The 21,051-nt window shown below is 52.5% G+C and overlaps 1 protein-coding gene across 1 annotated transcript in view; it reads left to right on the forward strand.

The window, feature by feature from the left end:
* ADAM15 (ADAM metallopeptidase domain 15) overlaps positions 1–18,935 on the forward strand; it is a 110,385-nt gene extending 91,450 nt beyond the window's left edge. Inside the window, exons 23-26 of the mRNA XM_015419105.1 lie at positions 4,477–4,554; positions 5,775–5,846; positions 6,572–6,687; positions 18,334–18,935. Of these exons, the coding sequence (XP_015274591.1) occupies positions 4,477–4,554; positions 5,775–5,846; positions 6,572–6,687; positions 18,334–18,397 (330 nt within the window). The 3' untranslated portion in view covers positions 18,398–18,935. The remainder of the gene's footprint in view (positions 1–4,476; positions 4,555–5,774; positions 5,847–6,571; positions 6,688–18,333) is intronic.
* The last annotated feature ends 2,116 nt before the right edge of the window (positions 18,936–21,051 follow it).

Below are 21,051 nucleotides of genomic sequence, written 5' to 3' on the forward strand. Positions count from 1 at the left end.
CTCCACATGCAGCTGCTGCCGTGACCTTGGGTCAGTCACAAGTTCTCTCAGAGCTGTTCTCTCAAGGGCAGTCCTCGAAAGAGCTCTCTCAGCCCCACCTCCCTCACAGGGTGTCTGTTGTGGGGCGGGGGAAGGGAAAGGAGATTGTAAGCCATTCTGAGACTTCTTCGGGTAGTGAAGGGCGGGGTAGAAATCCAATCTCCTCCTCCTCCTCCTCCTCCTCTTCTTCTTCGCTCCCTTCATCAGATACGAGTTGGAAGCGAGGGCTACGCTGTGCCACATCCCGTCCTTTACGGAGTGGAGCTCTGTGTGGGAGCCCCAGTGCGTGTTGGTGGGCTCGGGTTGCTAGCTCTGGTTGGGAAATACCTGTAGATTTTGGAGGCGGAGCCTGGGGAGGGGAGGGGCCTCAGCGAGGGATAATGCCAGAGCGTTTCTCCCCCCCCCCCCCCCAAAGCAGCCATTTTCTCCAGGGGGACTGATCTGGGTCATCTGGAGATCAACTGTAATAGCAGGAGATCTCCAGGTGTCACCTGGAAGTTGGCACCCTAAAGCAAGTCCCAGCTAGTGTCTGAGGAAGAGTTTTGACTCTCAAAAGCTCACGATGTCCTGAAAATCTTGTCGGTTGCCACTGGACCCAGACCTAGCTGATCTACTGTAGACTCTCTGAAACTATAAAAACCAGATTCGCCTGGGCAGCCGTGCTCGTCTGAAGCAACGGAACAAAGTTTTGAGTCCAGTGGGGCACCTTTAAGACCAACAGAGTTTAATTCTGGGAGCCAGCTCGGTGCAGGGGTTAAGAGCAGCGGACTCTTATCTGGAGAACCAGGTTTGATTCCCGGCTCTTCCTCCACATGAAGCCAGCTGGGTGACCTTGGGTCAGTCACAAGTTATTTCAGGGCTCTTCTCTCAAGAGCAGTCCTCGAAAGAGCTCTCTCAGCCCCACCCACCTCACAGGATATCTGTTGTGGGGAGAGGAAGGGAAAGGCGATTGTAACCTGTTTCGGGGCTCCTTTGGGTAGTGAAGGGTGGGGATAAAAACCAACTCCTATTCCTCCCTGAAGACGTGCGCATGCACACAAAAGCCAGTTTGGTGTAGTGGTTAAGGGCGCGGACTCTAACCTGGGAGAACTGGGTTTGATTCCCCACTCCTCCACATGCACCTGCTGGATGACCTTGGGCAAGCCATAGTTCTGTCAGAGCTGTTCTTGAAAAAGAGCAGTTTCTGTCAGAGCTCTCGCAGCCCCACCTACCTCACAAGGGTGTCTGTTGTGGGGAGGGGAAGGGAAAGGAGTTTGTAAGCCGCTCTGAGACTCCTTTGGGTAGTGAAGGGCAGGGTATAAATCCAATCTCTTCTCTTCTCCACCCAGAATTAAACTTTGTTGGTCTTTAAGATGCCACTGAACTCAAACTTTGTTCTATATAAAATCCAGTCATTCTAAAGGAGAAAGGTTTACTCCCCCCCACACACACACTTTCACTATGCACTAATGTTGCAGTAGATGCCGTGTTAGAAGAGGCGTTCCCTTTCCTTTTCGCATCGGAGGCTGTGCCTCTTCTGACGCTCTCCTAGAAGAGGCCTTCCCCATCTCACATGCATAACAGGGGATGCTTTTTCTAATACCGTGTTAGAAGAGGCATTTCCACTGTCTTCCTCACACTGGAGGGAATTTGTTGCGTAAGATGGCACTTGGCTTGTTTGTTCTGCCATTAGTACTGAAAAATAATTACACGTTCTTGTCTTAAATCTGTTGCTCTCTGAGGATTTGGAATAAGTGGAATCCCTTCACAATGGTGTTGCAAAGGTTGACTGTAAAATCGGGGGGGGGGGGCTTGTAAAAAGTTTGTGGAGGTCAGAGTTGGTGATGGACCAAGTCCCAACAGCGCCCTCAAGCGTCTAGAGGATGCTACTGCAGCTTCTGCTGCCTCCTGAAGAGCCAGCTCTGTCCCGCTTCAAATGCCCCGAGAACCGAAATTCGGTGCCGAATATTAAGCCTGTTTTCGAATTAGACCCGAATGACATATTCGTGTGCGAATTGCACGTAACGATCACCGTGTCCTTTCAGGTCAGGGAGAAGTCCCTTCCTACGGTGGGATTCCCTTCCTACGGTGAGAGATCCGGGACAGAGAAAAAGGAGCGTGTGCATACCATTTCCCCATTCTGGATCGCCCCCCTAAACCCCGCCCAGAGATAATTTGCTTTACGGAGGTCCGGTCCAAGGAGGGGATCCGAAAATGGGAATGTGCTTAATCCCGCCCCCTCTCCTTCCTGGGTTCCCTTGCACATCACGCAAAAAGGTATGCCTCTGTGTTGGCTGGACTGTAATAAGGATATTGAATTGTTCCACAGGCCCCGTTCCAAGCTTCAGGCTTTTCTAGAAAATGGGTTTTCTGGCCAGGTTTTCTGGCCAGGTTTTCTGGCTCTTTCTTTGAGACTCTGGCTAATGGCTTTCCAGAAAAAGCGGGTTTTCCCACATGGTAGCTTTAAGCATTAGGAAGCATTCATTGGCCCCAGGGGTCGTTTCGTAGAAAAAGAGCTAGGGGAACTCATTAGCATAACTCATTAGCATATGCCACACCCCCTGACATCACCGGAAGTGTGTCATAAGGCCACACACCCCGCCCCCAACGGTCCCGGCCGCCGCCGCCGGCCTTACAGCTCCACTGCCGAGCCCCTTGAGGGGCCCGACGGTGGACCTGCAAGGCCGGCAGGAGTGCAAGGAAGCCCCGCGAAGGCCCTCCCTGGCCCCAGGCAGGCAGGGGTGGGGAGAGGCAGGGAGGAAGCAACTTACCCTCCCTCTTCTCCTGCCTCCTCCTGGCTGAATGAGGGCCGGAAGCGGGGCGCCCGGAAGCAGGGGGCGGGGCTTCGTCATGTGCCCCGCCCCCCGTACCTCACCCGGGGGGACTGCGCTCCCCCGCGATCCCCCCCAAAATGACCTCTGATTGGCCCCCATGTTCTGGGTTGCGGCCAGTATGGTTTCCAGGTCCCCCCCTGGCCACTGGTAGGGGGTGGGTGGGGTCAGGTTGCCAGATCCAGGTTGGGAAACTCCTGGAGATTTGGGGGTGGAGCCTGGGGAGGACAGGGACCTCAGTGAGGTACACTGCCATAGAGTCCACCCTCCCAAGCATCCCTTTTCTCCAGGGGATCTGATCGCCGTTGTCTGGTGGCGAGTTCTAATTCCAGGGGATCCCCAGCTCCCTCCTGGAGGCTGGCCTCCCCAGTGGCCAGTATGATGTAGCATCAGTCAGTGTGTCAGACTTGGATCTTAGGAGAGGCAGGTTTGAATCCCTGCTCTGCCAGGGAAGCTCGCCAGGTGACCTTGGGCCAGCCTAGCCTACCTCACAGGGAGGTGGTTGAGAGGATAAAATGCAGGAGGGGAGAATGATGTTGGGACACACTTTGGGTTCCTCCGTTGGGGGAGAAAGTGGGGTATAAATACCTAAATGAAACAACTGAGAGTTTATTGGACCGGCCTGTGGGGATTTCCCCAAATATCGCTCATCCCTTTTCCCATCTTTTCCCCCTCCCTGAGACCATAGGGCTAGAAATGTGCTTTTCAGCAAATACCTTTTTGCAAGCGTGCATATCTCAAGAGCTTTACAGTGCCAAGTTTCAGTTGTTTCATCTTCTGGGCATGGAAGCAGCAGTCACTACGGGTGCGAGTGGGGGGGAGGTATGTTTGAATTTCTTGCATTGCGCAGGGGGTGGGACTAGATGACCCTGGAGGTCCCTTCCCACTCTATGATTCTGTGAGTCTGTGAATTATACAAAGCTCTCAGGTGTGCAGAATATATACTCCGGTCTGCCTGTGTCGCTTTCTGTTGCCATCTCAGGGTGGGGAAGATATAATACCTGGAGATTTGGGGGGTGGAGCCCGGGGAGGGCGGAGCTTAGAGAGGGGAGGGGCCTCCGCAGGGTTAGAATGCCCCGGAGGCCACCCTCCAAAGCAGCCCTTTACTCCAGGGGAATGGATCTCCGTCATCTGGAGATCGAGCGTAATAAACAGAAGGTCTCCAGGCACCACCTGGAGCTTGGCAACCCTAATGTTGCCTGTTAGGTCCCCGATGCCGCCTCATTTCTTCGAAGTGGGCATTAACTCTTGCAAAGTGCTTTTCTCGGTCTGGTAGCCCTTTCCTCCCTCGTCCCCCGATGCGTAGAGGGTGGCTGCAGGGGATGGGCGGTGAAGCAGTCCTCTGCACATGCTCGGGAGTCCTCCTTTCGTGTAAACGGCACCTCACGTTCCCTGCCAGTGAAAACGGTGCTGGAACCGACCTAAGGGCTCAGAGGCCGTCCCAGAATGGGCGTGGAACTCGGGCGGGCCTCTCGATTTCTCTCTCGCTCTTTTCTCCTACTGGATGCACGTTGCATGGAATGCACTCGACCCTCGCATGTCTAGCCAGGCACGCCGCAGGCCTCTAACTCCCTCTGCCCCCCCATCTCTCTCTTTTCTTGTGGCTCCTCTTCCCCCCTTTCTGCAGCCCGCCCCCCTTGGCGACGCGCGGCCCGATCCTCCGTCCAAGCCGCTTCCTCCTGATCCGATTCCCAAGGGTCAACAGGTAACAAACCAGGGTCGGGGATGGGGTCGGGAGGGTTGGGATGGCTGCGACTGTCTCCTTAACACTCGTGCATGTCCCTGACTCTTACAGGGTGGGAAGTTTAGTGGTCCAGTCCAATGCTCCCTCTAAGCTGTGGAGTCTTGTGAGCAAAAATTCTACTTTGGGCGCTACCGGCATGAAAGTTGTGAGCGGGCGATTTGGCTGCTGCATAAATTACTTTGCCCCAGAGCCATCCTTCCCGGGCTAAGACAAAAATGTATGATCTGGAGGCTAAAAAACTGCAAGCTAGCTCACACTTAACTCAGCTTAGAGGGATCGCTGGCCCAGTCTCCCCATCTATCCCCCAGGCTCGGAATTAGTACAGTCCGGAAAGGCACTTTCATGCAATATTGGCCAAGCCGACTTGTGAGTGCCCCGCTGAGATTGGTTTGTTTATTTAGGGTGCATTTTATCCCGCCTCTCCCAAGGCCAATCCCAGTGCAGGTAGTGCTGGCACAGACGGAATGGCCCCCAAAAAACCAGCGAGTTCCTTCCCAGCAGTGGCTGTGGATTCAGTGCCAAAGTTTAAGGTTGCTGCCCCCTACAGGTGGAGGTGGAAAGTGCCCTCGAGCCACAGCCAACTTTGGGTCACCCCCTCGGGTTTTCAAGCCAAGAGACGGTCAGAGGTGGTTTGCCGTTGCCCGCCTCTGCGTGGCGACCCCGGACTTCTCCGGTGGCCTCCCGTCTCAGTACGAGCCCTGCAGCCTCGGCAGCTCCACCCCGATGGAGGCTCCGCAGTTTCCCACGAATCAGATCTTCCAGGGCTGAGTTCGGCCCCTCCACTACCCTATCCTGGACCAGCAGAGCTGTAGTTTTCCAAGTCTGAGTATTGTCGGCTCTGGAGAGGGCAGCGGCTTTCTGTGAACTCCAGGAGAGCACGCCCCCCTCCCCAAGGCCTGCTACAGGGGATCTGGAGAAGCCAGGGATTGAACCAGGGTCCTCCCACACGCCAAGCAGGAGCTCTGCTGTTGAGCTATAGATCACACCTAAGGCAATTTGAACCCACAGCCTTTGTTTCGACAGCCAGCCTAATTTCCCCCCACTAGGTGACAGCCGATCTTAGATTTAGCAGTGGCAGATCTTGGCAAACCAGCCCCCCCAGTGGCTTTCAGACCCCCCCCCCCTTATGCACACTGTCTGTACCCCAGCATGTTTTCTCTGCCCTTCCTCTTTCCGCCCAGGCTGTGGCCGTGGACAGGCCAGCGCCTCCTATGCGCCCGCTGCCTGCCGACCCTATTCCCAAAGCTGCACAGGTAACGGGCACCAGTGTCGTGCTGTTTGTGGTGCTATTTGGTGATGTGGGGAGGGGGGGCGCTTGGGTAACTTTCAGGAGGGGAAGGCACAGGCCCATAGCTATGATGGGGCCTTTGGGGGCTCTGCCCCCTTTCTTAAAGGCACAGCCTCACGAGAATTTCTCCGGTAAATGCTTCTTTCAATTGCTTTTAAACATTTTTTTAAAGGCATGCGCTCTTTTAAGTAGAGTGGGGTGCTGCAGTTGATGAATTCCTGCACTGAGCAAGGGGGTTGGAGTAGGTGACCTCTAGGAACCCTTCTAACTCTGTGTCAAGAAACTGGTCTCCTTTAAGAGAGTTTTTCTGCCTAAAATGTCTAGAAGTCATCACCCCCACCTGCCGGCTTGTTATCAGAATTGTTGCTTAGGCTGGCAGAAGTGATTAACTTGCAGCAGCTGAGAACTGTCATCCAAAGTGGTTGACAGCTTGCAATTTAGAGATTTGTCCTGGTCACAGCTTTCTATTGGCTAAATGGCTTTTCTGGCTGCACGGAGAACTTCAGCCCCACCAGGAAAAAAGTTGCCCCACAAGCCACAAAATCCTGGCTCTGGGCCTGGGGAGGCATATGGAGGTGAAGTGAGGTGCAAGACAGTCTCCATTCCCTGCCAGACCACGGAGACGTTTGAGCCTAGGTTACGGCCACCTGATTCTGCCAAGGGACTAAGCCTCCTCTGTTCACTACACAGGCCCCTGGTCCCGCCAAGCCCCCGCCACCCCGGAAACCGCTCCCTTCCGACCCGCCCCGGACAGAACCGTCTGCTGTGCCTATTTACGATCCTCAGGTCCTGATGCTGCCGGCCCGGTGAGTGAAAGGGGAAGGGGTGAGGGAGGGAGGAGGTGGGCCTCCTAACTGTTACTTTTCCAGATGGCGGAAGTCGGGGGGGGGCTGTGTAGGGGGTAGCCTACTTCGGGAGGGGCGTGGCTTAATTACAGAGCACCTCTTTCACATGCCAAAGTTCCCAGGTTCAATCTTGGGCATCTCCAGTTCAAGGGTATTGGGTCACCGCTCGTTTTACCCACCAGAAGAGGAGGAGGAAAAGAGGAGATTGGATTTGTACCCCACCCTTCACTACCCGAAGGAGTCTCAGAGCGGCTTACAATCTCCTTTCCCTTCCCCTCCCCACAACAGACACCCTGTGAGGTAGGTGGGGCTGAGAGAGCTCTGAGAGAACTTGTGACTGACCCAAGGTCACACCAGCAGCTGCACGTGAAGGAGTGGGGAATCAAACCCCGTTCTCCCAGATTGGAGTCCGTGCTCCTAACCAGTACACTGTAAGAGGCTGTGGCTTGGGAGCTCTTAGGATCTTCCACCTCTGACTCACTCTCCCCTTCATCCTCCTTCTCCTCTTCTTCCTCTCTGGGCTCAACCTGTTTAACCTTTCCATTTAACATCCTCCCTAAACTCAACCTGTTTAACCTTTCCATTTAACATTCAACGTCAACACCAAACACTAAAAGTGTTGGACTGGATGGGCCATTGGCCTAATCCAACATGGCTTCTCTTATGTTTCCTGCTTGTGCAGGAAAGGTGGGTTATAAATCGAAAATAATAAATAATCAGGGGTCATTTCCTGCAGGAGCGCACAGGAGCGGAGCTCCGGCAGTAAAGAGCCCAGGGGGCGGGCACATGCAACAAGCCCCACCCCCTGCTCCCAGCAGCCCTCAGTCAGAGCAAGAAGCAGCCAGGTAAGCTGCAGAGGCTCCCCCGGCCCCCTGGTCCAAAACCTTTAAGACTAGGTTTTATTCAGGTACAAGCTCTCCCTCCTCTGTGAGGACAGATCTGCAAGTCCCCCCCCCCCATAGCTAGCAATCCAAAACAGTCCAGTGGAGCCTGAGCGGTGGGTGTTGCCTTCTGACACACTTCTAGTGATGTCAGGGGGTGTGGCATATGCAAATAAGTTATGCTAATTAGTTATGCTAATGAGCTCCTGCACCTCTTTTTCTACGAAATGTCCCCTGTAAATAATAATAATAATATGTTCTTAGGAGAGGAAAAGGATGTTGTAAGCCTCTTGGGTCCCCGTTGGAGAGAAAAGTCGGGGTATCAACGAAGCCAGTAATAGTTCCAGCTTGCGGACAACGGAAAGAAAATCTTGGGGAGCTGGTCGAGTTTCTCCTTGTGGCTCTGAAGGTCCCGTAACTATTTTTTCACCAGAGGCTGGGGCACCCCTTTCTCCAGATCCTGGTGATGTTTGCCAGCCCAGGCAGAGGACAGTTTGTTTCATGCCCCAGGGCTCTGCTGTACATTGAGGCCTTGCAGAGGCGGCCGCCTGCCAAAGATGCGCGGGCGAGGAAACGGCTGGATTTGCAGCTATGCCCTCCAGGGCTGGTGACAAGTGCCTTTCTTCCCGTCTGGCTCAGTCCGTAGCGAGTCCGGTTCTGTCTCCCTGGCATGAGGGACACGGTGGCCTTCCGAAGCGGAAGTCTTTGCCAGCCGCAAAGACAAACACTGGTCCCTGGAATGCCACAAGAAAATGCAGCCTGGGACTTTCCCATGAAATTGCAGGAGAATGACTTATTTTGCTTATTTTACTTCATTTCCGCCCTGCCTTTCTGCCCAATGGGGGATCACGCTTCTCTCCTTCTTTCCCCCCCTCACAACGACCCTGAGAGGCGGGATAGGTGGGAGTGTGTGTGACTGGCTCAAGGTCCACCCGGCAGGCTTCCATGGTGGAGTGGGGAATCGAACCCGGGTCTCCCAGATTTCAGTCCATCCCTCTAGCCACCACACCGGCTCTCAGTTGATCTGCTTCGTTTTATTTATTTATTTTACTAAATTTATACCCCGCCCTACCTCCCCAAAATGGGCTCAATAAACAACAATAAAATCAACAATAAAATCAACAAGCAATAAAAACAGTAAAAGAAATAAATAGCGACGGCAGATCAAACCAAACTCGTGCCTTATGAAATAATTACCCCAGGAAACTCCGGCAGTTATTTCATAAGCCATGAGTTTGGTTTGATCTGCCATTGCTGTTTGTTGTTTTACTGGTTTTTATTGCTTGTTGATTTTATGTTGCGAGCTGCCCTGAGCCCGGTTTTGGGAGTAAAAGGTTTCCCTTGCTCGAAAGCCAGTCGAGTCCGACTCTAGGGGGTGGGGCTCATCTCCGTTTCCAAGCCGAAGAGCCGGCGCTGTCCGAAGATGTCTCCGTGGTCATGTGGCCGGCATGACTAGATGCCGAGACGCATGGAATTCTGTTACCTTCCCACCGAAGTGGTACCTATTCATCTACTTGCAATTTCTTGCTTTCGAACTGCTAGGTTGGCAGGAGCTGGGGCCAGAGACGGGAGCTCACTCCGTCATGCGGCACACTCGGGTCTCGGACTGCTGAGCTACCGACCTTCCGGTCTGCAGCTCAGCATCTTAACCTCTGAGCCACCGTGGCCTTTTTTGGGGGGGTAGGGTGGGGTATCAATTTAATTAATAAATAAATAAATATGAAGCGGATATGCTGAGAGCCAGTGTGGTGTGTTGCCTAGAGTATCCCACCTTTCGCCCCAGCAGCTTTTATTATTCTCCTTGCTTCCATTTTATCCTCACAACAACCTTGCCAGGTAGGCTAGGCTGAGAGGGTGTGCCTGGTTCAAGAGTTGGGATTCAAACCTGGGTCTCCCAGCTCCGATTAGCAGAAGATGATCTTCGTGGGGGCGGCGGGGCTTCAGCCCCCGCCGAAATTTTCAGGAAGGTGCTCAGCCTCCCCCGGGAGCCACCCTTGCTCCTAGCAAAGCAATGCCTCTGGCCCAGCCCCAGCCCCCCCCCCCCCCGCGGAATTGGAAAGTCTACACCCTTACTCCCCTGTCTGAATAAGCCTGAGAATCCAGCTCCTGGGAGTTTTAATTGAGATCTTGATCACAACCTGTCCTTTTATGGAAACTCTTCCGGGGGGACGGGGGGGGGGGGATCTAGTCAGTCCTCACGCACTAGAAACGAAAGCAAATTTCAGAGTATGTGTATTTATTCAAATGGTTGCTGTACCACACACATGAAGGTTCCTTTATACTGAATCAGACCTTTGGTCCATCAAGGTCAGTATTGTCTGCTCAGGCTGGCAGCGGCTCTCCAGGGTCTCAGGCAGAGGGGTCTTTCACATCACCCATTGCCAGATCCTTTCACTGGAGATGCCGGGGATTCAACCCATGACCTTCTGCATGCCAAGCAGGGGCTCTTCCACTGAACCACAGTCCCTTCCCGTGTCTCTCCAGGGTCTCAGGCAGAGGTCTTTCCCATGACCTACTGTCCAGTCCTTTCAACTGGAGATGCCGGGGATTGAACCTGGGACCTTCTGCGTGCCAAGCAGAGGCTCTTCCACTGAGCCGCTGACCCTCCCAACTCATAGCCAAGGTGCTCTAGGTGACTGAGTAAAATGTGCCCATAAAAAGAATACACAGTAATCATTTTTTTTAAAGTATTACATGGTTTACAGGAAGGCGCAGTGCTCAGGCCTCTCAAACAGCGGCTGCCGCGCCAGTAAAACTTCCCTGATTCAGACTTGAAAACTTCCCTGGCGGATTGAGAGAGCCGAAAAGCTCAAACAGCTTTTTGGAACACAAGAAATAGAAAGCTAGGCGGTATAAATACGTTCACAGCGGATCAAGCTGTTCGTCGGTTCAAAGTGGCAGAGTCAGAAACGGTGGCCGGCTCGCTTGAAAGAAACGCCAAGTGGCCCGATTTATTACGCTTTTTAAAATCCAGCTGCTCAGCCTAAAATTGGCTCCCAGAGGGGCTTGCGGGGATAAAAACGCAGTGCGAGTGGCATTACAATTCCATACAAATCTGCCTTGGGGAGAAGATTCTCAGTTTCAGGTGAAGATGAGCATGGGGAAGAGGTGTCTAGCTCTCTCTGACAACCCCCATCGATGACAAATTAAACATCCAATCATAGAATCACAGAGTTGGAAGGGACCTCCATGGTCATCTAGTCCAACCCCCTGCACAATGTAGGAAATTTACAAGTGCCTCCCCCCCCCCACACCCCCAGTGACTGCTACTCCACGCCCAGAAGATGACAAAAAACGTCCAGGATCTCCAGCCAAACAGGTCTGGAGAAAAATTGCTTCCTGACCCCGTAGTGGTGAACGGTATTTCCCTGGGCCACAGGAAACCGTTCCTGCCCTCCCCCTCGTGACCTGCCTAAGTTCACAGAGTCAGCCTTGCTGTCAGATGGCCATCAAGCCTCTGCTTGAAAACCTACAAAGCAGGAGAGCCCACCACCTCCTGAGTGCCACTGAGGAACCGCTCGTTCTTCCTAATGTTTAGCCGAAAACTCTTCTGATTTAATTTCAAACCGTTGGTTCTTGTCCAACCTTCTGGGGTCACAGAAAACACCTCCGCCCCATCCTCTACATGACAACCCTTCAAGTACTTGAAGATGGTTATCCTATCACCTCTCAGTCGTCTCCTCTCCAGGCTAAACATACCCAGCTCCTTCAACCTTTCTTCATAGGCCTTGGTCTCCAGACCCCTCACCATCTTCGTTGCCCTCCTCTGGACACGTTCCAGCTTGTCTATATCCTTCTTAAATTGTGGTGCCCAAAACTGAACACAGTACTCTAGGTGAGATCTAACCAAAGCCACCTGATTAAAGGAATTTTAAAAATTACTAATTTTTAAATCTGGTGCCTAAAATGTAATATAGGAAGTGCCAGGTGGATGGTGGCAGGGGGTTCCGCAGATAGGGTGCCGCCACAGAGAAGCCCCTGTCCTTTGTCGGCACCACCTGCCTCCCTTAAGTCAACAGGAGCCTGCACAGGGGTACCTCCAAAACAGACTCTACGGCTTCTTTTTCCTGCCCCCAGGTTGGAACACCATACCTAACCTGTGCATTGGACCCTTTTCAAAAACCCTTTGCACGTCTCCAGCAGGTAGCATCTTCGGCACCCAGCATGGTACGAAACCCAGCCGCGCCGGCTGACGAGAGGCAAGAAGCCCAAAGCGTTTAGCTAAATAGGCTTAAAATTATCTCTGTTTTGTCGGCCACTTATTTACATATAAATGTTGGTGATTGACTGCGTCCTGCTAGGATCCCAGACTGCCGCGCCACGGAAATACATGCATATGCATGCGCCAACCGCAGCAGAAGCCCCCAGCAGTTGAGCAAAATAGTTTCTCTCTCCTGGATCTCTGCCGCGGTCAGTCACATTATTTACCTGTCTGGTTTCTCTAAAACTGTCAACTTGGGCTGCATCTCTTGGTCACGCTGGCCTCTGAAGTGCAATGTGGCAGACATCTTTCCCAGGATGGAGGAGATCCATGAATCCCACCTTTCACCATGTCAGAGAATTAGTTGGCCTGCTTACATTGGGAGGGGCTGTGGCTCACTGGTAAAGCCTTTGCTTGGCATGCAGAAGGTCCCCGGTTCAATCCCCGGCATCTCCAATTGAAAAGGATCAGGCAGTAGGTGATGTGAAAGACCTCTGCCTGAGACCCTGGAGAGAGGCCTTAGCTCAGTGGTAGAGCCCCTGCTTTGTATGCGGACGGTCCCCGGTTCCATCCCAAGCATCTCCAATTGAAAAGGACCAGGCAGTAGGTGATGTGAAAGACCTCCGCCTGAGACCCTGGAGAACCGCTGACAGTCTGAGAAGACAACACTGACCTTGATGGACTGAGGGTCTGATTCAGTACAAAGCCGCTTCATCTGTATATTAGCACAACCTCCAAGATCTCAGACAAGGGTCCCTCCCAGCCCTGTTATCTGTGAACCTTGCGCTTGGAGCAGTCAGGATTCGAACCCGGGACCTCCGGCACGAAAAAGGGCTGCCCCACCGCTGAATTATAGCCCCTTCCCTTAGGGACCATTGGAAGTTAATTGGCTGTGTTTGTTTGATCCCATTAAAGCTGAGTGGCACCTATTGATTACCGTCAGAGAAGGAAATGCGATAGTATTGCGTGATGGTCAACATCTGCCCTGAACATATACCCCCCCCCCTCCGTGCTGCGGTCACTGGTGACTTCAGACACAAAGCAGCTTTTGGGCTTCATATGAACGGAGTGATTGATGGCAGCCTCTTGAATTCCCCTTACTGAATTTGGAGGAACCTTGCATTTTTATAGGGGAAAAGTAAGCACAGCCTGATGCAACAGCAGGTATTTCTCTACGATGGATATGTTGTGGTGACATGGAATGTCCACAAACATCCCAACTTCTCAAAATAGAAAAGCGTGGAGTGGTGGTGTTCTTAATTTGAGTTTTAAGTTTGAAAAGCACAGTATTGCGTAAAGAGGCAGGACAAGCTATAGTCCGAGGTCCTGCATAGGATATTTAAAGAACAGAACGTCCATTCAGAATTACTAACTTCATTTCTTAATAATATATATCAGTATCGAGTCATCCTTCCCTTTCAAAATCCAGAAGAGATTTTCAGCTTCGTACAAAAATAGGCTTTTGTTGTCTTGCTGTCTTTTTTAACCAGACTATTTTTGCTTAATGTCAACAATTTAGTAAATTGCCAGGTGTTGTTTATCTGTATCTTGATAGTCAGTTTCTTGGAGCCTTGCTACACACACACACACACACACACACACACACATATATATATATAGATTCCCATTGATCATTTCAGCAATAGGAAAAAAAGATTTCGTTCCTCTTATTACTGTAATTCTGTAACACAATCCTTTAGGGGGCTGAACATTACAGTTTTTCTTGGTATCTTGAATGCGGTCTGTTGATTAAGGACACAAGTTATTTACAGCCGTATCTAGCCTGATCTCGTCAGATCTCGGAAGCTAAGCAGGGTCGGCCCTGGTTCGTACTTGGATGGGAGACCACGGAAGGAAGTCCAGGGTCACTCCGCAGAGGCAGGCAACGGCACACCACCGCAGCTCGTCTCTTGTCTCGAAAGCCCCACGGAGTCACCATAAGTCAACTATGACTTGCTGACCAAAAAAAAAAAGGGTAGACAGTGATGAAATAGCTTTCCTACCACAGCAGGCCAGAAGCCATAAAAGCAAGAGGTAATAATAAATCAATTCAACTCCATAGATCAAGCCCTCGCAATGCCCTTGATTTAAGAAGGGAACCAGGGACACTGAAAAGGCTGGTTGCTATGGTGCTTAAAAAGGTAAAGGTTCCCTTGCTCGAAAGCCAGTCGAATCCGACTCTAGGGTTGCGGTGCTCATCTCCGTTTCAAAGCCGAAGAGCCAGCGCTGTCCGAAGACGTTTCCGTGGTCATGTGGCCAGCATGATTAAACACCAAGGTGCACAGAACGCTGTTAGCTTCCCACCAAAGCGGTACCTATTTATCTACTTGCAATGTCTTGCTTTCAAACCGCTAGGCTGGCAGGAGCTGGAACTAGAGACGGCAACTCGGGTCTTGAACTGCTGAACTACCGACCTTCCACAGCCTGCAGTTCAGCGTCTTAACCACTTGAGTCACTGCAGCTATGGTGCTTAACGCATGTTAAAATCATGTCCTGAATTTAAAGTCATGGATTTTTTAAATCTGGACGATCTCAAATCATGGTCTGAATTTAAAAACGTGACCTGAGAAATCTGCTGTGTTCCCCTCTTTTTTAAAAACTTTTTTGTAACATCTGGCCTGCTGAAGAGTTCTGTTAGACTCCGATGCTCGTACGCTGGGAACCGGCTGCTGCGTGGGTCCTGATAAAAAGGTATTCATGGGATTGTGTTCTCGTCTTTCAGGGTTCCAGTTAAGGGCCAGCGGCATGTTCTCTGTTCTGATTTATTTCACAGGAAGATTTATATTCCATCTTTCCGGTCTCGCCCAAAGGCGTCTTACGAAACACCGCGCCAGGGCCAGGAGACGCAATTAAAACAGGACGTGGAAGCGACTAGCCCACATTCCCAGAATTCCAAAAAACAAAAACCCAACAACTTAGGACTGTTGGTCTGCCCAAAATTTTTTGAACAAAAGAAGCATAATTTATTTCATAGCTTAAGAGAGCCAGTGTGGCATACTTGATAGAGTGTCAAACTAGGATCTGGGAGATCCAGTTTCGAATCCCCCACTCTGCCTTGGAAGAGTCATAGAATCATAGAGTTGGAAGGTACCTCCAGGGTCATCTAGTCCAACCCCCTGCACAAGGCAGGGAATTCACAACGTCCACCCCCACTGACCCCTGCTTCACGCCCAGAAGATGGCAAAAAAATCCCCAGGATCCCTGGCCAAACTGACCTGGAGAAGAAAGGCTTCCTGAACCGAAAGTGGTGATCGGCATTTCCCTGGGCGTGTAAGGAAGGGCCATGAGAACTAAGCACTGAGGCGACCCTTCCTGCCCTCCCTCTCATGATCTGCCCAAATTCACAGAATCAGCATGGCTGTCAGATGGCCATCGAGCCCCTGCTTGAAAACCTCCAAAGGAGGAGAGCCCACCACCTCCCGAGGAAGCCTGTCCCACCGAGGAACCCAACTGTCAGGAAGTTCTTCGTAATGTTTAACCAAAAACTCTTCTGATTTAATTTCAAGCCGTTGGTTCTGGTCCGACCTTCTGGGGTCTCCCAGATCAAGATCGATATAGGCAGGAACTGGCAACTAGGCCTGAGCTTGGGAGCAAAGTAGAATCCATGTTGTGTCTGCGGAGCATCTCAGCCAGGCTACGTTGTTTACCAACAGAAGCTTCTGGGTTGGGTTCAAGGGCAGCCCCGTGTAGCAGATGTTACAGTAGTCTAGTTTTGGATGCTCTCAAAGATGAGGAGTGTGGAAGTTCAGTTTGGAAGAGAAGAACAGAATAACTTGGGGGGGGGGAGCAGATGAGGCCAGGAAAAGGGAGGGCAGGGGTCCTGGCTTAGGGGGCTTGGAGGGCAAGGGGGTACTAAAGGACGGGACCCCCAAGGGAGGAGGAGCTAAAGGGAATGACACACCACAGGCCAGGGTTCCCCAACGTGGCACTCACGGGCGCCATGGTAGACCACAGGAAGCTGCCTTATACCGAATCGGACTATTGGTCCTTCAAGGTCAGTTTTGTTTACTCAGACTGGCAGCCGCTCTTCAGGGTCTCAGGCAGAGAAAGGTCTTTCACATTACCTATGACCTTGTAGGGAATATGCCGGGGATTGAACCTGGGACCTTCCTTATGCCAAGCAGGTGCTCTGCCACTGAGCCATGGCCCCGCCTCCCTCCCCCCCCCCGCCTCCCCTGCACCGGCTGAGCTTTCCAAAAACCGGATGGTGGGTAGGGTTGCCAGGCAACTGGGATGGGGTGGGGACTTCCCAACAGCACAGAGAGACTTCTACCGGAGTCGTTGCCATTGTCACTTCGGGCACACACTGAAAGGGACTTCATTGCATCACCGGTGACACAGGCAAAGGACAAAAGAAGAAGAAGAGAAGATGGATTTATACCCCGCCCTTCACTACCCAAAGGAGTCTCAGAGCGGCTTACAAACTCCTTTCCCTTCCCCTCCCCACAACAGGCACCCTGTGAGGGAGGTGGGGTTGAGAGAGCTCTTGACAGAAAGCGCTCTTTTTCAAGGACAGCTCTGACAGAACTACGGCTTGCCCAAGGTCATCCAGCAGCTGCAAGTGGAGGCGTGGAGGAATCAAACCCGGTTCTCCCAGATTAGAGTCCGCGCACTTAACCACGACACCAAACTAGTGGTAGAAGTCATTTTAACCATAGAGTTTTTTGCCCTGGTACCAGACGTCACTTCCAGTGCACACCCTGCATTGCCAGCAACATCAGCCTAGGTTTCCTTTTGCTGCCAGTAAGACCCCCCCCCCCCAACCATCCATCTGATTGGTGCCGGTGAGGGGCCTCGTAGCAAGGGTCCCCCCCCCACTCCAAGCAGAGCCCTGGCAACCCCAGTGGGGGGGGCCTTTGTGGGGTGGGGCTTGTTATTAGCTGCCCTTGTTCAAACGAAAGGGATTTCTGCTGCAATAACAGCTGCAGCCTCTATAAGATCAGGAGGACTGGGAAGCACGCGTGCTTTCCTTACTCAGGGTGTGGTTCTATTCTCCCTTCTTTCCGTTCCACCGTCTTTTTCTCCCTCCCTTCCCTCAGGCTTTCCTTCTTTTCTTTTTATTCCCCTTGTGTGTGGTGTTGTGTTTTTTTGCGAAGCAGTATCACATTTGGCTCCGCCTTCTGTGGCAGCCATTTTGAGGTGGCGCTTGTTGCCCGCTGGTGTAGTGGTCAAAGACTCTAATCTGGGAGCACCAGGTTTGATTCCCCACTCCTCCACTTGCACCTGCTGGATGACCTTTTGCAAGCCATAGTTCTGACAAGAGCTCTTCTTGAAAAAGAGCAGTTTCTGTCTCAGCCCCACCTCCCTCACAGGGTGTCTGTTGTGGGGAGGGGAAGGGAAAGGAGATTGTAAGCCACTCTGAGACTCCTTCGGGTAGTGAAGGGCGGGGTATAAATCCAATCTCTTCTCTTCTTCTTCTTCAAAATCCCAGAGGTGCCCACAGACTCAAGAAGCTTGGGGAGCTGTGCGGTAAGCAAGGTGCCGGGAAGAAGGGGGCCAGAGATTAAAGGAAGAAAAGGTTATGTCGGAGGGGTGCAGAGACATTCCTTGTCCCCACTGGTGGACCTCCTGATGGCACCTGGTATTTCTGGCCACTGTGTGACACAGAGTGTTGGACTGGATGGGCCTTTGGCCTGATCCAACATTGGCGTCTCTTATGTTCTTATGTTCTTGGTTTCCAGAAATTAGGGAGGGTGTACATACGTGATTCTGAAGGAGTGAGTAAGTGAGAGATCTTAGTAAGTTGAGAATCTGTGGGTCAGGAAAACCAAAGAAATGGTAGAGCCAGTTTGTTGTAGTGGTTAAGAATGGCAGATTCTAGTCTGGAGTATCGGGTTTGATTCCCCACTTCTCCACATGCAGCCAGCTTGGTGACCTTTGGTCAGTCACAAGTTCTCTCAGAGCTCCCTTGGCCCCGTCTACCTCACAGGGTGTCCGTCGTTGGGCAGGGAAAGGAAGGTGATTGTAAGCCACTCTGGTAGTGAAGGTTGGGCTATAAAAACCAACAGGGGCCCCCCTTTTTGAGCCTGTGGGCCCCTTCGGAATTCTGACACACAGCGGTGGGTGCAACTACAAAATGGTCGCCGAGGGAAGCGGGGCCGGCCACAAAATGGCTGCTGCGGGAGGCAGCGCCAACCACACACAGGAAGTCCAAGTGCACGAGAGAAAGGGGAAATGGAAAAAATACACAGGGAAACAGGAGTGAGGGAGAGTAAAACCAACCCTCTGGTGGCCGTTGCAGCTGAATCAATGTTAATTTAATCTGCCCAGCCAATTGGGAGCCCTGTTGGGCAAGAGGCCCACCTGACCCAACTCATGGGCGCCAGGAAAGGTATTAATGCCCCATGGTGCCCATGGACACCATGTCGGGGCCTCTGGTAAAAACTGGTGGGTCCAGATGTTCTCTACCCCTTTAAATTCTTTCGCTTATTAGGCTTCTCTTTACACAAGAAAGGCCCAGGCCTATCCCAGCACGTCCAACCCTCTTGGGTAACACCGTCTCCTCCTTTCTTGTTCTTCTCACAGGCCGCCTCCTCCTCCTCCTCCCCCCACGTCAGCCGGTCTCCCAGCCCACGTCCAAGAAGTCTAAGCCGGCCTCCACAGCCCTGAGGACGTGAAACCGTCTGGGCTTGCCTGCCCCGCGAGCCAAGACGGGCCGTGGAAGACTCCGACGCTAGCTCGTGCTTGGTGCTTGCTCTCCAGGCTTCGGCGGTGGGCTCAGCGGAGGCCTGTCAGCATCCTCGGCGAGGACTGAGGCTGCCTGTTCCGCAACGCTGAGGGAGTCGCGTCGTGGACTCTGCCCGAGCACCACCACTTGGCCGAGAGCCTCCACCCTGCTGTGGTTTCAGAATCTGGGAGCGAGGAACTGTGGGGAAGAGGGGGGGGGAAGTCTTTGCACTGGGAACACAGGGGGGCACGATCCCTCAATAAAGCTGCGAATGTGTGTGAGAGAGAGAGTGAGTGAATGTCTGCAGTGGTGTGTGCCTTTACTGGGATCTGAGTGCGAGTTCGAGGGCCGGCGTTCCCTAACGGAGCCCTGCCCGCTTCAGTCCTAAACAGGAATTTGCCTGAACTTTAAAGTACAGGGCAGCTTTCTTCTTAATAATCTGCAGCCATTTCAATAAAAAGCAGACTGGATTACTCTTATCTTTTTAGCTTTTCTTTTTCCGCTTTAACACCTCTTTATTCTGGTACCATTTCTCCGGGTGAGGACCGATAGCCAGGAAAACCTGGATGAGGTTGCTAGCTTGCGACCCAAAGAATTCTGGTGCAGAACGGTGCAAGACCCCCTGCCACCCCCAAGTTTTCTGTGTTGCCCTTGGGGAAGAGAGGTCTCCCACTTGGTGCTGGGAGTTTGGGCCAGTGTTCTCCAGGAAGAGGTTCAGGGTTGCTGCTGATCACATATGCCGGGTGCAAAATCCCTGTCCTGTATGTTCGAGCTCTTTGAAGCGACTTGAACACAAGAGCCCTGCTGGGTCAGACCAGTGAGGGTTCATCTAGTCCAGCATCCTGCCTCACACAGTGGCCTCAACCAGTTCCTCTGGAGGGCCAACAACAGGGCAGAGAGGCCGAGGCCTTCCCCTCATAAGAACATCAGAAGAGCCCTGCTGGGTCAGACCAGTGAGGGTCCCTCTAGTCCAGCATCCTGTCTCACACAGTGGCCTCAACCAGTTCCTCTGGAGGGCCAACAACAGGGCTGGGAGGCCGAGGCCTTCCCCTCATAAGAACATCAGAAGAGCCCTGCTGGATCAGACCAGTGAGGGTCCATCTAGTCTGTTTACCTTGTTTGTGGTCAAAACCCAGGGCTTTTTTGTAGCAGGAACTCCTTTGCATGTTAGGCCACACACCCCTAATGTAGCAAATCCTAATGAGTTCCTACTGTTGGGTTTGGCCTATTATGCTAATGAGTTCCTGCTGGGCGTGGCCAACTTGGGAGTCAGCTGGAACTCCATTCCTGTGTGTTCCTGCCCAAAAATAGCCCTGATGGTTGCTAGCCATTGATAGACCTATCCTACTGACCTCATAAAAACATCAGAAGAGCCCTGCTGGACCAGACCAGTGAGGGTCCATCTAATCCAGCATCCTGCCTCACACAGTGGCCTCAACCGGTTCCTCTGGAGGGCCAACAAGAGCGTGTAGAAGCCGAGACCTTCCCCTCATAAGAAAATCAGAAGAGTCCTGCTGGATCAGACCAGTGAGAGTCCATCTAGTCCAGCATCCTGCCTCACACAGTGGCCTCAACCGGTTCCTCTGGAGGGCCAACAAGAGCGTGTAGAAGCCGAGACCTTCCCCTCATAAGAAAATCAGAAGAGTCCTGCTGGATCAGACCAGTGAGAGTCCATCTAGTCCAGCATCCTGCCTCACACAGTGGCCTCAACCAGTTCCTCTGGAGGGCCAATGAACAGGGCAGAGAGGCCGAGGCCTTCCCCTCACAAGAACATCAGAAGAGCCCTGCTGGGTCAGACCAGTGAGGGTCCCTCTAGTCCAGCATCCCGCCTCACACAGTGGCCTCAGCCAGTTCCTCTGGAAGGGCCAACAAACGGAGCATAGCTTTGTGTTCGCACAAGAACTGATAACTTGGGTTACCAACTTCAGGTTGGGAAATTCCTGGAGATTTGTTAGGGGACCCCAAGAGAGCCAGGGTTTGGGGATGGCAGTGACCTCTGCAGGGTATAACATGATAAGCGTCCACCCTCCCAAGCAGCCATTTTCTCCAGGGGAAACGATCTCTGTCTCTTCTAATTCCAGGAGATCTCCGGCCTCCCTCTCCTGCACACACCCTCTTCCTGCCTCGGGGCCCGGTGTCACAGAGCCGAATTGGAAAGAGATGAATAAGTTGTCAGGGAGCTCCAGCTTCCCTCTCCTAGTACCCGCTTGACTGCAGGGGATCACATGAAAGAGCTTCCGTGGGATTCCACCCCAGCGCCATGCAACCGGTTGGGTAATGTCCCAAAAAGGGTGTGACTGATACACCCTGGAATTCCATTGGGAACACCAGCAGGGTGTTGTCCCAATGGAAGAATCCCCACATAATTTCTACAGGAGGTAGTGATGTGATGTTGGTCATCTGCGGCAGGAACAATAAGACTGAAGTCTGTCCCTTCTCACGGGCATCAACACAAGCGGAGCTGCCTTATACTGAATCAGAGCCTTGGTCCATCTACTCAGACGGGCAATGGCTCTCCAGGGTCTCAGGCTGAGGGTCTTTCACATCGCCTCCTACCTGATCACTTTTAACTGGAG

This window comes from Gekko japonicus, unplaced genomic scaffold (genome assembly GCF_001447785.1).
Source record: "Gekko japonicus isolate JY-2015 unplaced genomic scaffold, Gekko_japonicus_V1.1 scaffold25, whole genome shotgun sequence".
Classification (NCBI taxonomy): Eukaryota; Metazoa; Chordata; class Lepidosauria; order Squamata; family Gekkonidae; genus Gekko; species Gekko japonicus.